Source organism: Schistocerca americana, chromosome 3 (genome assembly GCF_021461395.2).
Source record: "Schistocerca americana isolate TAMUIC-IGC-003095 chromosome 3, iqSchAmer2.1, whole genome shotgun sequence".
Taxonomy (NCBI): Eukaryota; Metazoa; Arthropoda; class Insecta; order Orthoptera; family Acrididae; genus Schistocerca; species Schistocerca americana.
The window spans coordinates 153,753,515-153,772,849 of NC_060121.1; the positions used below are offsets into that span (position 1 = coordinate 153,753,515).

General features: G+C 38.5%; 1 protein-coding gene across 1 annotated transcript in view; it reads right to left on the bottom strand.

Annotated features, from left to right (window-relative positions):
- LOC124605141 (serine/threonine-protein kinase SMG1) overlaps nucleotides 1-19,335 on the bottom strand; it is a 352,264-nt gene that overhangs the window by 46,348 nt on the left and 286,581 nt on the right. Inside the window, exons 42-43 of the mRNA XM_047136625.1 lie at nucleotides 17,453-17,778; nucleotides 15,875-16,056 (exon numbers count right to left, since the gene is read on the bottom strand). Of these exons, the coding sequence (XP_046992581.1) occupies nucleotides 15,875-16,056; nucleotides 17,453-17,778 (508 nt within the window). The remainder of the gene's footprint in view (nucleotides 1-15,874; nucleotides 16,057-17,452; nucleotides 17,779-19,335) is intronic.

Consider the following 19,335-nt stretch of genomic DNA (forward strand, 5'->3'; position numbering starts at 1 on the left):
TATTGATAGTATCAGCCTAAACCAATCATGTAATTAAAAAAAATAGTAAGTAACCAAACAGTGCACCTAAATGTTGAGAGAAAACTGATTTTAAAATGTATGTATTTCACAGGAGTTGCTACAAGAAATGAAACACCCTTATAGACACATTAAACCTTCGTGCATTTTTTTGTTTATGACTCCATGCTGCCTAGAAATTTAATGTTTATTTTCACACTACTATACAATTTAGCTTTACACTATTTTCAAGTACACTACTTATCTGTTAGATGATAGAAAGATCTGTGATGACAAACAATGCCAATTCTGTATAAGGTGGTGTGACAGAGCATCTATGCAAACACTACACTGACACAAAGAATGTGTGTATTGAATTTGTAAATACAGAAAGAACTAACAAATGTATCTAGGTACCTGGAAGTGGCCTGAGACCAAAGATGTGAGAGGACAAAAATAAAAATTACCCTATTGCGTGCAGCATGGAATAATTAAAACAATTAATAGCAACTGTGGATCAACAATGAACAGCTTTGTGAATGTGGTTCACTGTGGTTCAACAACAAAAACTGGTTTTCGAGCTTTGATTCTGTATGTACACTGCTGTAATAGTGTATCGTCATCGTCTTCGTCGTCATCATCTAGTCAACGAGTCAGTACCACAGGTACACGAGTTTCAATTTACTCAAAACAGGACCAGTCTGAGTGATTTATTACTCAGCACAAAATTTCAACATTACAGTACCATGGTAACATAGAAGCTTTTTGAAATGTTATCGTTGTTGTGGTCTTCAGTCCTGAGACTGGTTTGATGTAGCTCTCCATGCTACTCTTATCCTGTGCAAGCTTCATCATCTCCCAGTACCTACTGCAGCCTACATCCTTCTGAATCTGTTTACCGTATTCATCTCTTGGTCTCCCTCTACAATTTGTACCCTCCATGCTGCCCTCCAATACTAAATTGGTGATCCCTCGATGTCTCACAACATGTCCTACCAACCAATCATTTCTTCTAGTCAAGTTGTGCCACAATCTCCTCTTCTCCCAATTCTATTCAATACCTCCTCATTAGTTATGTGATCTACCCATCTAATCTTCAGCATTCGTCTGTAGCACCACATTTCGAAAGCTTCTATTCTCTTCTTGTCTAAGCTATTTATCGTCCACATTTCACTTCCATAGATGGCTACACTCCATACAAATACTTTCAGAAACGACTTCCTGACACTTAAATCTATACTCGATGTTCACGAATTTCTCTTCTTCAGAAACGATTTCCTTGCCATTACCAGTCTACATTTTATATCCTCTCTACTTCGACCATCATCAGTTATTTTACTCCCTAAATAGCAAAACTCCTTTACTACTTTAAGTGTCTCATTTCCTAATCTAATTCCCTCAGCATCAACCGACTTAATTCGACTACATTCCATTATCCTCGTTTTGCTTTTGTTGATGTTCATCTTATACCCTCCTTTCAAGAGACTGCCCATTCCGTTCAACTGCTCTTCCAAGTCCTTTGCTGTCTCTGACAGAATTACAATGTCATCGGCGAACCTCAAAGTTTTTATTTCTTCTCCATGGATTTTAATACCTACTCCGAAATTTTCTTCTGTTTCCTTTATTGTTTGCTCAATATACAGATTGAATAACATCGGGGAGAGGCTACAACCCTGTCTCACTCCCTTCCCAACCACTGCTTCCCTTTCATGCCCCTCGACTCTTATAACTGCCATCTGGTTTCTGTACAAATTGTAAACAGCCTTTCGTTCTCTGTATTTTACCCCTGCCACCTTCAGAATTTGAAAGAGAGTATTTCAGTCAACATTGTCAAAAGCTTTCTCTAAGTCTACAAATGCTAGAAACGTGGTTTTGCCTTTCCTTAATCTTTCTTCTAAGATAAGTCGTAAGGTCAGTATTGCCTCACGTGTTCCAACGTTTCTACGGAATCCAAACTAGTCTTCCCCGAGGTCGGCTTCTATCAGTTTTTCCATTCGTCTGTAAAGAATTCGCATTAGTATTTTGCAGCTGTGACTTATTAAACTGATAGTTCGGTAATTTTCACATCTGTCAACACCTGCTTTCTTTGGGATTGGGATTATTATATTCTTCTTTAAGTCTGAGCGTATTTTGCCTGTCTCATACATCTTGCTCACCAGATGGTAGAGTTTTGTCAGGGCTGGCTCTCCCAAGGCTGTCAGTAGTTCTAGTGGAATGTTGTCTACTCCGGGGGCCTTGTTTCGACCCAGGTCTTTCAGTGCTCTGTCAAACTCTTCACGCAGTATCATATCTCCCATTTCATCTTCATCTACATCCTCTTCCTTTTCCATAACATTGTCCTCAAGTACATCGCCATTGTATAGACCCTCTATATACTCCTTCCACCTTTCTGCTCTCTTTCTTTTTTGCTTAGAACTGGGTTTCCATCAAAGCTCTTGATATTCATGCAAATGGTTCTCCTTTCTCTAAAGGTCTCATTAATTTTCCTGTAGGCAGTATCTATCTTACCCCTAGTGAGATAAGCCTTTTCATCCTTAGATTTGTCCTCTAGCCATCCCTGCTTAGCCATTTTGCACTTCCTGTCGATCTCATTTTTGAGATGTTTGTATTCCTTTTTGCCTGCTTCTTTTACTGCATTTTTATATTTTCTCCTTTCATCAATTAAATTCAATATTTCTTCTGTTACCCAAGGGTTTCTACTAGCCCTCGACTTTTTACCTACTTGATCCTCTGCTGCCTTCACTATTTCATCCCTCAAAGCTACCCATTCTTCCTCTACTGTATTTCTTTCCCCCATTCCTGTCAATTGTTCCCTTATGCTCTCCTTGAAACTCTGTACAACCTCTGGTTCTTTCAGTTTATCCAGGTCCCATCTCCTTAAATTCGCCCCTTTTTGCAGTTTCTTCAATTTTAATCTACAATTCATAACCAATAGATTGTGGTCAGAGTCCACATCTGCCCCTGGAAATGTCTTACGATTTAAAACCAGATTCCTAAATATCTGTCTTACCATCATATAATCTAACTGATACCTTCTAGTATCTCCGGGCTTCTTCCATGTATACAACCTTCTTTTATGATTCTTGAACCAAGTGTTAGCTATGATTAGGGTATGCTCTGTGCAAAATTCTACCAGACGGCTTCCTCTTTCATTCCTTACTCCCATTCCATATTCACCTACTATGTTTCCTTCTCTTCCTTTTCCTGCTCTTGAATTCTAGTCACCAATGACTATTAAATTTTCGTCTCCCTTCACTACCTGAATAATTTCTTTTATCACATCATACATTTCATCAATTTCTTCGTCATCTGCAGAGCAAGTTGGCATATAAACTTGTACTACTGTAGTAGGCATGGGCTTCATGTCTATCTTGGCTACAATAATGTGTTCACTATGATGTTTGTAGTAGCTTACCCGTACTCCTATTTTTTTTATTCATTATTAAACCTACTCCTGCATTAACCCTATTTGATTTTGTATTTATAACCCTGTATTCACATGACCAAAACTCTTGTTCCTCCTGCCACCGAACTTCACTAATTCCCACTATATCTAACTTTAACCTATCCATTTCCCTTTTTAAATTTTCTAACCTACCTGCCCGATTAAGGGATCTGACATTCCACACTCCGATCCGTAGAACACCAATGGTGTAACAGTGAAGTTAGTTATTCTGCAAGTGCTGTAACATTTCCTGAAAAGTATTAACACAGTCTTTACCCTTGATTGTTAAGAGCGCATTTTTTCAGTATTGTGGATGTTCAAAGTTTCTTCTAACATCCAAGCTGTCACTCTTAAATTCTTTGACACAACTTGGTGACAGCTGAGAAATAATTGTTGGTCCCAGTTACTGTCAGCTAACTACAGTATTTGTCATACTTTACTGAGTTTCCTTTACTGTCTTCCTGCCATCACAAAAATGTTGTGCCACTCGAAAACAGTAAAATATTTTAAATTTTGCTATACCACAATTAATGACAAAATCACAGGACACATTTAGAAAACAGGTTCATATTCTAGTAAGATACATAATATGTTAATGATTTAACAACCTAAAGAACATCTCATGTTTAAAAAAATGTAGTTAGAGTATTTTGCTCAAAGATGAGAACCTGCTCTCAAAATGCATAATACGAATTGTGATCTTATCATGAATTTTATTTAATTAAGGTAAATTTTAATATTCTGAAGCCATGACCTGCCTACAGCTAACTTCAAAATTTTTCAGAAACCTATCTACATCTGCATCTACGGTTACTATGCAATACACACTTAAGTACCTGGCAGAGGGTTCATCGAACCATTTTCATACTACTTCTCTACCATTCCACTCTCGAATGGTGTATGGGAAAAAGGAACACCTACTTCTTTCCATTCGAGCTCTGATTTCTCTTATTATTATGATGATGATCATTGCTCCCTATGTAGGTGGTGTCAAAAAAATATTTTCACATTCGGAAGAGAAAGTTGGTGATTGAAGTTTCATATACAGGTCTTGGCGTAAAGAAAACAGCCTTTGTTTCAGTGACTGCCACCCCAACTCGCGTATCATATCAGGGACACTCTCACGCATACTGCGCAATAACACGAAATGAGCTGCCCTCATTTGCACTTTTTCGATGTGCTCCTTCACTCCTACCTGGTAAGGATCCCACACCGTGCAGCAATATTCCAACAGAGGACGAACAACTGTAATGTAGGTTGTCTCTTTAGCGGGTCTGTCGCATCTTCTAAGGGTTCTGCCAACAAAGCGCAGTCTTTTTTTCGTCTTCCCCACAATATTATCTATGCGGTCTTTCAAATTTAAGTTGCTCGTAATTGTAATTCCTAGGTATTTAGTCAAATTGACAACCCTTAGATTTGAGCGATTTATTGCATACCCAAAATTTATCAGATTTCTTTTTAATACCCATGTGGATGACCTCGCACTTTTCTTTGTTTAGTGCCAATTGCCACTTTTCACACCATACAGAAATTCCCTCTAGATCATTTTGTAATTGGAATTGATTGTCTGCTGATTTTATTAGATGGTAAATTATAGCGTCATCTGCAAACAATCTAAGGGGGCTGCTCAGATTATCACCTGGATCATTTATGTAAATCAGTAACAGCAGAGGGCCTATGACACTACCTTGCGGAACATCAGGTATCACTTCTGTTCTACTCGATGATTTACTGTGTACCACTACGAACTGCGACCTCTCCGAGAGGAAATCACGAATCCAGTCACACAAGTGAAACAATACTCCATGTGCACGCAATTTGATTAATAGTCGCTTGTGAGGAATGGTATCGAAAGCCTTCTGGAAATCTAGGAATATGGAATCAATCTGAGATACCTTGTCGACAGCACTCATTACTTGATGGGGATAAAGAGCTAGCTGTGTTGCACAAGAACGATATTTTCTGAATCCGTGTTGGTTATGTATCAGTAAGTCCTTTTCTTCAAGGTGATTCATAATGTTAGAGTACAGTATATGCTCCAAAATCCTACTGCAAATTGAGGTCAGTGATATGGGTTTGTAATTCAATGGGTTACTTCATTTCCTTTTTTGAATATTGGTGTGACCTGTGCTACTTTTCAGTCTTCAGGAGCAGTCTTTTTGTCAAGTGAGTGGTTGTACATGATTGCTAAGAAAGCCACTATTGTGTCTGCATACTCTGAAAGAAACCTGACTGGTATACCATCTGGACCAGAAGACTTGCCTTAAGTGATTTGAGTTGTTTCCCAACACCTAAGATATCTACTTTTATGTCACTCATGCTAACAGCTCTTCTGGTTTCAAATTCTGAAATATTTACTTAGTTTTTTTCGTGAAGGAATTATGGAAAACTGCATTTAGTAACTCTGCTTTAGTGGCACCATCATTGGTAACATTTCCATCGCCATCCCGCAGTGACTGTATTGCCACTTGTGAACTTTACATACAAACAGAATCTCTCTGGGTTTTCTACCATATTTTGAGACAATGTTTCATTGTGGAGAAAAAAGCATCTCGCATTGACGTCCGCACTAAATTTCAAGCTTCTGTGAAACTTAACCAGTCTTGGGGATTTTGTATTATTCTGAATTTGGCATTCTTTTTTCATTGCTTCTGCAACAGTGTTCTGATGTGTTTTGTGTACCATGGTGGATAAGTCTCGTCTCTTATTAACTTACGTGGTATGAATCTATCTACTGCTGTCGATACTGTATCTCTGAATCTGAGCCATATCTGGTCTTACATAATTAGCTTGGAAGGAATGGAGACACTCTCTTGGGAAGGCATCACGCGAATTTTTATTTGCTGTTTTAAATAGATATATTTTGCGTTTATTTGTAGTGGTTTTGGTTGACATGGTTTTGAGCCTCGCTACAGTGACCTTGTGTTCACTAATCCCTGTATCCGTCATGACGGTCTCTATTAGATCAGGATTACGTGTGGCTAAGAGGTCAAGTGTGTTTCCGCAACCATTTACAGTTTGTGTGGGCTCATGAACTAATTGTTCAAAGTAATTCTCAGAGAAAGCATTTAGTACAATTTCGAAAGATGTTTTCTGTCTACCACCGGCTTTGAACGTGTATTTTCGCCAGCAAATTGAGGATAGATTGAAGTCTCCATCAATTATAACTGTGTGAGTGGGGTACTTATTTGTAATGAGATTCACGTTTTCTTTGAACTGTTCAGCTATTATATCATGTGAGTGGGAGGGTCAGTAGAAGGAGCCAATTATTATTTTGGTACGGCTGTTGAGTATAGCCTCTACCCATAGTAATTTGCAGGAACTATCTATTTCAACCTCACTATGAGATTCTCTTTCAAATTCTAAAGGTGGCAGGGGTAAAATACAGGGAGCGAAAGGCTATTTACAATTTGTACAGAAACCAGATGGCAGTTATAAGAGTCTAGGGGCATGAAAGGAAAGCAGTGGTTGGGAAGCGAGTGAGACAGGGTTGTAGCCTCTCCCCGATGTTATTCAATCTCTATATTGAGCAAGCAGTAAAGGAAACAAAAGAAAAATTTGGAGTATGTATTAAAATCCATGGAGAAGAAATGAAAAATTTGAGGTTCGCCGATGACATTGTAATTCTGTCAGAGACAGCAAAGGACTTGGAAGAGCAGTTGAACGGAATGGACAGTCTTGAAAGGAGGATATAAGATGAACATCAACAAAAGCAAACTGAGGATAATGGAATGTAGTCGAATTAAGTCAGGTGATGCTGAGGGAATTAGATTAGGAAATGAGACACTTGAAGTAGTAAAGGAGTTTTGCTATTTGGGGAGTAAAATAACTGTTGATGGTCGAAGTAGAGAGGATATAAAATGTAGACTGGCAATGGCAAGGATAGCGTTTCTGAAGAAGAAAAATTTAACATAGAGTATAGATTTCAATGTCAGGAAGTCGTTTCTGAAAGTATTTGTATGGAGTGTAGCCATGTATGGAAGTGAAACGTGGACGATAAATAGTTTAGACAAGAAGAGAACAGATGCTTTCGAAATGTGGTGCTACAGAAGAATGCTGAAGATTAGATCACATAACTAATGAGGAGGTATTGAATAGGACTGGGGAGAAGAGGAGATTGTGGCACAACTTGACAAGAAGAAGGGACCGGTTGGTAGGACATGTTCTGAGGCATCAAGGGATCACAAATTTAGCATTGGAGGGCAGCATGGAGGGTAAAAATCATAGAGGGAGACCAAGAGATGAATACACTAAGCAGATTCAGAAGGATATAAGTTGCAGTAAGTACTGGGAGATGAAGAAGCTTGCACAGGATAGAGTAGCATGGAAACCTGCATCAAACCAGTCTGAGGACTGAAGGTAACAACAACAACAACAACAACAACAACAACAACAACATGAGATAAACTACTACCAACAGACACAATCACACCACCACCTACTTTATTTAATCTATCCTTTCTGAACACGGTTTGCGCCTCTGTAAAAATTTCAGGAGAATTTATCTCTGGCTTTAGCCAGCTTTCTCTTCCTATAACGATTTCAGCTACAGTGGTTTCTATCAGCACTTGAAGCTCTGGTACTTTTCCAACACAGCTACGACAATTTACAACTGCAATACCGACTGTTGCTTGGTCGATTCTGGTCGATTCTTGTCGTTTCTTTGCCCTGTACCCTTTGACACTGGAGCCCTTTTTGAGCTTTCCCGAGACTGTCTAACCTAAAAAAAAAACACCCAGTCCACACCACACAGCCCCTGCTGCCTGTGTAGCTGCCTCCTGTGTGTAGCGGACACCTGACCTATTTAACGGAACCCGAAACCCCACCACCCTATGGCGCAAGTCGAGGAATCTGCAGCCTACATGGTCACGGAACCATCGGAGCCTCTGATTCAGACCCTCCACTCGGCTCTGTACCAAAGGTCCGCAATCAGTCCTGTCGAAGATGCTGCAGATGGTGAGCTCTGCCTTCATCTCGCTAGCAAGACTGGCAGTCTTCACCAACTCAGATAGCCACCGAGACCAGAGAGAGTATCTTCCGATCCATAGTGACACGCTTCATTAGTGCCAACATCTGCCGATGTCTGATTTAGTTCTGACTAGTCATATATTTGATGAATCAGTTTTAATATCTTTGCAGCAAAATTTACTCATCAGTTTACATCAGACATCCATCAACAAGAATAGCTAGATTTGTGCCTCTCAACATGGCGGTCTGAAAGGTTTCAGACGATGTATTTCAACAGCAGTCAATTAAATGGTGTCAATGCAATCACATTTTTCCATTTGTGCAGCCATTGTCACTGCAACTATTAAATCAGTTCCACTAGCTTTAAGTAATTAACAATTAACCTGAAATCTCTCCACTCTAACAACCAGGACAAGTCAAATACCCCCTGCTACACTGATGCCTACAATCCAATTGCAGATTTACATAGTCCCTTTTTTTTAAACACATACTTATCTATACACAATTCAGTGAGATATAGATGATGTATTCAAACTAGTGGAATGGTATTGTGTCTCAATTTCCGTTTATTATATGGATACACTAATGTGCAAGTGATCTACTGTGCAGTCATCCACCTGTCCCACTTTGCGGGTGGAGAGAACCTCTTATGATCTCTTGCTACTGAACAAAAGCCAACTTAGATTTACTGAAGGGAATAGATTGTTGTTTATGTAAAACATGTACATTCTTATTTTCACATGTATTCTGACGACATCTTCCACACACTGTCGAAGTCTACTAGGAGTGAGGGTGAGAGGGTGAGAGAGAGGGTGAGAGAGAGAGAGAGAGAGAGAGAGAGAGAGAGAGAGAGAGAGAGAAAACTGACTTATATAAAGGAGTGCCACTCTTATTTTGATGAAAGACAGTTGATTACTATCTTGTGACATATAATAAACACTAATCTAATATTTTAAAAAATCGATGTTACTTTGTTCATCTTTTATACACTGCCATACCGTTCATGTGACTGCGGTAAAAATTTGTCAACTTATTGCTTGCACTTGCATGAAGGTTAAAGACACAGTGCAATTGACTTAAAATAGATTATATGGGTGTCGTACCAGCAAATGGATTTGAAAGAACATAGGAGTAATGAGGTGTTTGAATGTGACAGAAACAAACAGATCAGCAGTTTTTGTGTCTTACTCATTTTGATGCTGATAAATTTGAGTTACATTGAATCTAAATTTTCTAGTGTGAACAGTACTTTTTCTATTTGTTCAGTGAATCAATGAACAATATTTTGGTAATACAAGTGTACATTGTGTTAATTGCTTCGTCAAAAAAATATCCCTCCAAAATATTAGTCACTTAGTAGATTCTACCAGCACAGTACATAGAATTAAGCGAATATGAGCTTCTCAAACAAATGAGGAATGACAAGCGAGCAATGAAGAACATCGTTAACAAACTGCACATTCACAAGCATCAGAATTTCAAGCTCAACACGCGGCAAGAACAGAAAGAGAACATATACATGTTACCTGGTCACGTGCATCACAATAACAAGACCAACGTGTAGCAAGGATTGAAGTGCTGACCATTAAGAATTGCTTATTCACGTGCATTACAATCAGAAGATCGACATGCTGTAACAATCTAAAAGGAACATTTACGTACTAGCCCAATCACGTGCATCAGACTCAGAAGACCAATCTGCAGCGAGAATCTAAAGAAAGTTAACGAGCCTCCTGATCGTGCGCATTAGTCAGAAGACCAACATGCAACAAGAACTGAAAGAGAACATTCACGAGTTGCTCGGTCTCAATGAATGAATGTTGATTCAAATCTTGCTGCATTTCAATTTGATATTAACTATGATTAGTTTGCATCCCAGTGCAAATATCGACAAAATGGATATGGTGTGTGGGCATTGCAGTCCTCTTCAGTCCAACAATGAAACACTAGGAATGCGCAGCACAAATGGCAAAGTTACACTGCTGACATTGCACCTGCTACCTCATCCATAGTTGACATAAGTTTCAGGTGACTCATCTGATTCCAAACATTTTTTGCAGAACATTTGCAAATATGATTCAGTGCTTCAAATGACACCTTTTGGAACCAACAAAGGTTTTCAAGATAAGTTCATGTTTACTTTCAAAATTCATGGATAACTGTATCACTAAGTTGGTTCATTTCTACCCGTTTCCGACACTCAAATTTCAACAAGTCTACTTTATGGGTGACTATGGTGCATAAGTTGATCAAAGGTGCAGTTCAATTCCTGGCACCAAACACCACATTATATTTTATTTGCAAACATTTGTCTACCCACACAGTCCACTGACAAAATTATTCGAAACTTCAATTGACAGCTTACCACCAGACAATTACACAGTTCAAATACAGGCTGACAAAACATCACTCTGACAGCATGCCAGATGCCACAACACACCTATCATCAATGAAGTTACAATTGTCCTAGTTGGTGAAGAATGTGACACGTGGGATATACTTCTTCAACAACGGAATAATACAATGCATCATGCCACTGAAACACATCGATCATACAATGTGCTGCTGTAACTAATCCAATTACAGGTAAATATAGATATCTATTTCATTTTATCAAGTGAAAAAAGTAATCTCCTTTTTAACTGTCAAACATTAGTAAGTATAATTTGCATTTTTATTCTCTTTCTTTTTCTTTGTTCTTACAGGTGAACAATTCAGTAAAAAAGTATCTGGCGTTAACTAGTATTCATACCGCATAATGATAACTCACAATGGAACATATGAGATTTATGCCAAAATTGAATCCGAACAGTTGTTATTCATTTGCTTAAATCAAAACTGTTGCATTCAGAAGAATATATTCATTTGTGAGATGCAACTGTGAACCATGGAAATGTTCCCGACATTGGCAAAATGGTAATACTTCCAGCAACATTCAATGGCAGCCCACAGTATATGCATCAATACGAACAAGACGCCATGCCATACGTGCATTTATATGGCCGCCCCAACTTTCTCCATCACCTTTACACACCATCTAGCATGGGACCAGATAAAAGAGCTTTTATTACCTGGTCAGCATCCATCTGATCGATACGGTTTGACAGCACAAATATTCATGCAAAAACTCACTAAATTGATAGACTTAATTGTGAAGCATCACATTTACAGTGAAACTCATCACTGGATGTATGTAACTGAATGGCACAAGAGAGGATTCCCACACGCTCATGTTCTCCTATGGCTCAAAACAAAAATACATGCAGAAGACCCTCTGCTGTCTGATATTGGGACAAAAAACATGGTGAAAAGTGTCCCATATACTTAAGTCATGAAATATGCACTGGTGATGACGGATATCCACAATAAAAACCAGAAGATGGGTCACACAACAACGATCAGAACGAGAAATGTTGGTACTGAAACTGATAATGGATGGATTTGCCATATTTCCATTGTTATCGAAAACATTTAAAGCTCATATCAATGTCAAATATTGCCATTCTGTCAAATCTATATGCAAATATGACAAAAAAGGCAGTAGTCAGTACTGATAGACCTGATGCGCACAATAATGAAGTGAGTCAGTATCAAAGAAGTCAGTATTAGCAGCAATGAGGCTGTAGATTCCGTAGAAACACTGGAACACGTGAGGCAATACTGACCTTACGACTTATCTTAGAAGAAAGATTAAGGAAAGGCAAACCTACGTTTCTAGCATTTGTAGACTTAGAGAAAGCTTTTGACAATGTTGACTGGAATACTCTCTTTCAAATTCTAAAGGTGGCAGGGGTAAAATACAGGGAGCAAAAGGCTATTTACAATTTGTACAGAAACCAGATGGCAGTTATAAGAGTCGAGGGACATGAAAGGGAAGCAGTGGTTGGGAAGGGAGTAAGACAGGGTTGTAGCCTCTCCCCGATGTTGTTCAATTTGTATATTGAGCAAGCAGTAAAGGAAACAAAAGAAAAATTCGGAGTAGGTATTAAAATTCATGGAGAAGAAATAAAAACTTTGAGGTTCGCCGATGACATTGTAATTCTGTCAGAGACAGCAAAGGACTTGGAAGAGCAGTTGAATGGAATGGACAGTGTCTTGAAAGGAGGATATAAGATGAACATCAACAAAAGCAAAACAAGGATAATGGAATGTAGTCTAATTAAGTCGGGTGATGCTGAGGGAATTAGATTAGGAAATGAGGCACTTAAAGTAGTAAAGGAGTTTTGCTATTTGGGGAGCAAAATAACTGATGATGGTCGAAGCAGAGAGGATATAAAATGTAGGCTGGCAATGGCAAGGAAAGCGTTTCTGAAGAAGAGAAATTTGTTAACATCCAGTATTGATTTAAGTGTCAGGAAGTCTTTTCTGAAAGTATTCGTATGGAGTGTAGCCATGTATGGAAGTGAAACATGGACGATAAATAGTTTGGACAAGAAGAGAATAGAAGCTTTCGAAATGTGGTGCTACAGAAGAATGCTGAAGATTAGATGGGTAGATCACATAACTAATGAGGAAGTATTGAATAGGATTGGGGAGAAGAGAACTTTGTGGCACAACTTGACCAGAAGAAGGGATCGGTTGGTAGGACATGTTCTGAGGCATCAAGGGATCACCAATTTAGTATTGGAGGGCAACGTGGAGGGTAAAAATCGTAGAGGGAGACCAAGAGATGAATACACTAAGCAGATTCAGAATGATGTAGGTTGCAGTAGGTACTGGGAGATGAAAAAGCTTGCACAGGATAGAGTAGCATGGAGAGCTGCATCAAACCAGTCTCAGGACTGAAGACCACAACAACAACAACGAGGCTGTTTAGCATGTTTTGAGTTTCTGAATCCACAGTCACTATCCCAATGTTGTTCATCTCAGTGTTCATCTTGAAAATGGGCAAAGAGTCTATTTCATGGCAGACACTGCACGAAATTATGTTGCTGAACCAGCACGCGCGCACGAACACGCGCGCGCACACACACACACACACACACACACACACACACACACACACACACACACACACACACACACACACACCATTCTTTGCACTGCGTGAAGATGTGTTTGCCAATACGTTATCAGAAGTTCCCAAGTACTATACATGGAATACTACATCTAAGAAATTCCAATGACATAGGCAAGGCATGTGTTTTAAAGGCTTTCAAAATTCGTATTCATATGATTCATTGGACTGTATTTACACAGTACATCAAATAATGCCGAGTGTTACTATTTGAGAATGCCTTTGGTTAATGTCAAAGATCCTACTTCATTTGCAAAGTTGAGAACGGTTGATGGCGTAGAGCGCCAGATGTCCAGAGAAGGTTGCCAAAATCATCATTTGCTCAAATATGACCAATACTTGGAAACAACAGTGACTTGCCAACTGTTATCTGTGACAAATTCAAACATTATTTGCCATCACTTTGAAACAATGTTCACCATCTAACCCTACAGATTTGTGGGAAAAATTCAGAGAGGACATAAGTGAGGACATTTTACACTGTGTTCATACTGTCAGCAACGACAGGTCCATAGATTTTTCAGAGAGTATTTTTGATCTCACACTGATAAAAATCAAGGACTTATGCTGAATGACTAATAACAAAGAACTCTTTCATCTTGGCATGACTGTGTCAGAATGTTCTGCACTTTACCTTAATGATTGCAGTTTGGCGAGAGAACAGCAGTACAATTCTAATGAATTGAGTGCATTTGTTGAAGCAAATGAACAACTTTTGACTGCAGAACAGAAATTGGCCTAAGACACAATTACAAATGTAGAGTCAAATGGCAGAGATAGTCTGTTCTTCCTTGATGCACCTGGAGGCACTGCAAAAATATTCATCAGTTTGATATTAGCTCAACTTCAATCTCAAAATGGGATTTCTTCAGCTTGCTTTATCACGTATTGCAGTTACATTATTAGATGGTGGACGAACAGCGCATTTGGCGCTCAAATTGCCATTTGATATGCATTTCTCGGAAGCTCCAAAACGTAGCATTTCAAAAGGATCTGGCTTGGCTTAAGTTATGGCACTTTGTAAGGTCATTGTCCGAGACAAATGCACTATGGATCATAAGAAATCGCTTGACAGGCTTGATCGAACTCTAAGATTTACGATCAAATGCACAACAGTTTCGTGGTGCTCACATTTTATTATCTGGCAACCCCAGACAAACAATTCCAGTGATACCTACACCAAAACCAGCCAATCAGTTCAATACTTGCTTCAAAGCATCGCATCTCTGGAGATACGTGTGAAAACTCACATTAAAGATCAACATATGCGTACATTTGCAGTGCGGTGTGTCTGCAGCCACATTTTCAAAACTATTGAAGGCAAAGTACCAGCTGATGCTAATACAAAATGACTCATTTCCATTGAACTTCCACGTCATTGTGCCATTCATCGGACACCTCATTCAGACAGTTTTTCGACAAATTGTTGACATAAAAAAATCATGAATGGCTTTCCAAAGTGTTATTTTGGCAACAAAAAGCACCAACATCAATGCACTCAACAATACAATTAGAGAACAAATTGCATGTGATTCTGTCACCTACAAATGGATTGGCAACATCATGAATGCAGACAAGTTTGTTAATTATTCACTCAAGTTTTTTAGTTTTTTAATTTGTTGGAATTTTCTGGTGTGCAAGTGCACAAATTGTCACTCAGAATCAGCGTGCAAATTATTTTCTTGCAGAACATTAATCCAATCTGAATGTGAAATGGAACAAGACTCGCTGTGAAGAAACTGATGCCAAATGACATCGCGGTAACTATTCTTAATGAAAAGTCAAAAGAAGGAGATGCGCATGTTCCATGCACTCCCAACATTCTCACCGATATGCCATTCGACTGAAAGAGACTGCAGTTCCTCGTTTGACTTGCATTCTCAATGACCATTAACAAGGCACAAGGTCAATCATTTCAAGTGTGCAGATTGAATCTAGAAAATCCACTTTTTTACGTGGCGAGTTGTGTGTTGCATGTTCACGAGTCAGACAGTCAAGAAATTGGTTTGTTTTTGCTGAATACATAAAAACAATAAATACTGTGTACCCTAATGCACTTCGCTATTAAAATTAACAAAATAAAATGGATACAATTTATACTAGTCTGATATATATATATCAATCTCAATCTCATTCAGTGTCAATAAATGTATTCATTATTGACACTAAAATAAATATCATTCTTTCTATCTAAATGACAAACAATATTTCCACAAGTATTTCTTCTGTGGCAGCAACATGTCAGGTACCAGCTAGTGGACAATTCAATTTAAACTGGTTTGACTGTGTTTTATTTAAATGGAGGAGGAATATTAAATAACGGTATTAGTTTTTATGTAAAGGAGATTTGCAGGAAAACAAGTCCAAGGTTGGATTTGGCTTCTTGATCTGATTGTTAGAACTGTAATATTTGATACAAATTTCAGTATTAAAGACTGAAAACCTACCTGGAGACCCTTAAAAATATTGTTGGCTGATTTTAAACACTGCAGAACAATTTGCACAGTAGGGTCTGGTTGTGATGGTAAAACTGCTGTAAGCTCTGTTACAAGACTGCTGACTAGATACATTTCATCCAGAAACCAGTCACCATCCCGTGATGTCAAGTCAACCAAGCAGTCTCCAGCACCTGAAAGGATTACAGATTATACAAACTGCAATATCACTCATATTAACTAGGAGCAATGTTTGAGCAGACTGTGCATACTTCGGCACAGAAAACATTTAAGCCAGTCTACAATATTAGTCATTTAACATCCTCATGATCTGAGGCAACTGATTATTATTTCATTTCATTTTAACAAAATGACTGGCAGCGGGGCAGGGGAAATGGAAGCTGTAGTTCATTCCCAAGAGCCTTATGGCAGACCTGAGACAAGTTAGTAGAGAAAAGAGTCAGGTTCATGGCGAGTCATTAATTCAATAACCTGCTCTGCATATTCAGTGTTTTGTGGGTAATGTGACAGAGTTGGAGACTAAATTAAAAATTTCACTTTGATGACTCCATGTTCATTTAATATTTTCACAGATACTGTTAAATTTAAATGTTTTAGGTTATTTCATAATCAAGACCAACACTGCAATACAATAATCTCTTGTACTGTTTGGCAGTTGTACTGCACTTAAGAATCATATGACTACAATATCATTAGATCACAATTGGAATCTATCAACTACTAATGTGTCTAGTTGAAAGTGAGATCTTTTAATGGCAAAATAGGGTTGTTTTCAGATTCAGAGATACTGACCAGATGCTTTCAAAGAACAATGATAAATCCAACAATAACTCTACCAAGACATGAATGTAACGGAAAGTGAAAAGGAAATGGCTTCAAGACCCTCCGAGGCAATACAGCACGGCGAAAGGTGTCACCATGTGATTTAGTACAGGTTACTGTTAATTTTAGTTTACTGCTAAGCGTAGTATGAACACGTCGTTAATAAAATACGATATGACAAATATACTTCTGTGTTTTGAGGATGACTCTTTCCACACAGCTGTATCTAAGCAGTAAAACTTATACATGCATTGGTAGATACCTTCTCATTTCAAGTCTGCAGAAGCTGAAATGTAAAACATACAATTCACAGATTAAATACCACACACAAATGTTTCTGTTTGTGAGTGATGCACTTGCTGCAGAAGCACGTGGTAGGCAAACAATGCAATGAACAAGTAGCACGTGCATAACAGGTTACTAACTAAGTTGGATGTTCAAGCTACTGTTACACAGTGGCACCCAACCATAAACTATAGAATCACCATTCTTTGCTCTTAGAACAGCTAATGCAATGCACATTTACTTCCCATTCTTTCTCGTAAAAGTACGTGCTGCACGACATGACTAATATTATGAAATAAGTTCAAAAACAATTCCCACATTACATGCATTCATATTGTGTCAAATCACAGCTGTACAATAGGTAACTGTGATCTGATGGTGTTTTAATTAGGTCTGTGTAGGTTTTTTAATTACTCTGATAACTATCAATAAATCTATAATTTCCTCAGTTTTCAAACTTACTGGCAGCAGCTGCTTCCATCATAAGGTATCTTTTGTTTAGTGCACAAAGGGCAGTTATGCACACACATTCCAATGCCGGTGCAGCACCAGGCTCTGTGTGAAGGAAAGTACTGACAGATGTGCAGGCATCTATGTATTGCGCTTCCAATTGGGGCTCAGGCAGACCTTCCGTCGTTGAGACACGTTCAAAAGATTCCTGTAGCCTACTGTTCGCTTCGCTCAGAGCGGCTTGTAGCTGGAATGCTTGTGACATTGCGTGTGAACTGCTGGCAGCAACCACATCAGCGGAGAACGTAGCTCTGAACTGCTCGGCAACTTCATTGCACCTGTTGTGACAGATAATTCCGTAAATTATCACAGTATAACCATGAACATTTTGATGCAGTTAACATAAATTGCTTTAATATCTATATGGCAAAATTTTAATTGTGTATAAAGATCAAAAATTTCATCCTTGGTAACACGCTATTTGCTCAAATGCAAAAAAAGTAATAATCAAACTCTGTCACAACATCTTTATGCGCTGCACCGCTGCTTTAACTGCACATATTTCTAAGACTGTAAGTATATTGTAAAATTAATTTTTTAAGTGCTTTGAAAATACACAAGCCTGCAACTTGCTTAATATGCAAAAGTAATAATGGTATCTCACAACTAATTCTATGAGACACAATGCATTTTACCATCTTCCAAATCAATCTCCCCCCCTCCCCATTTGCTTGGCATGCTGACTGTCCCACACTTACAATAAACTTTGTCCAGACAAACACCATTCTCACAGATGAATTTTCACTTGTGAAAACTAGGCAACATAATACAGAGAAAACTGAAATGCCAGTGGTTACTCGACAACCCAGCCGCCACCCCCCGCTCTTTTCACCGTCAGTCAGACCACATACCTAACAGGCCAGAATCTGAGGTTATTTTCTTACTATAAATGCAATAGCTTCATCATCATCATATACCCATTACAAAGCATACACTACTTTAACATTATATTTACCGTCAAAGTTATGTGCAACAATGCTATTTTTTTTCATTCCTTTATACCACGAGATATGATGTGTTATCCAGTTTTTGCGAAGGGATGTTGTGCATACACCAGATAAAGCCCTTTTGCTATACTATGTCTGACAATGATACAAAGTTCAGATACAGAAAGGCTTAAACATTTTGCATCAAGCCCTAGGTTACCAAATCATATCAATATGGTAGAAAACAGCCAAGTCCCCTCCATGTGCTAGAAACAATTCCTTTCATTTCCAGTCCACTATAAATCCCTGAGGAAACTATAACACAGAACTGCTCAGGATTCTCCTGTTTTCCCTCTGCTATGTGTCTTTAGCATTTATCACTTAAGGCAAAAGTGAAATCAGAAAGCCTGGCTCATGGCTGGTGTGCACAGACAAGATTAAACAGGTATAAATGTCATACTGTGAATTATACATTTGGGAGACACACATTTTAAAATGTGTCCAATTAACTCTTCACACATGATCAGAGGTATACCTAAAATGGACTAAAATGCAAACTGGTTGTGGTTTCTTCACAACTGCCATAAAAGTATGCCACTTTTCTTAACTGCTTTATTGCATCTCTTCCTATAGTGATGGTACAACTTTAAAAATTTTTACCTAAAAATTTGCTAGCTGTTACAAATAACAATTCTCTTCTGTGTTTCCTCGCTTACTCTGCAACACTTTTCTGATAAAAAGCAATATTTGTGTTGTTATTAACAACTTGAAACTTCTGAGTGGTGTGCTTCCATTTTATGCGCAATATTTCGACAACTGATCTACTCATTATTTTGAGACTCGCTGGAGTGCGGGCAGCAAGTACACACAGGAGCGCAACTCACAGCCGTTGGCTGTTGAAATTCTGTG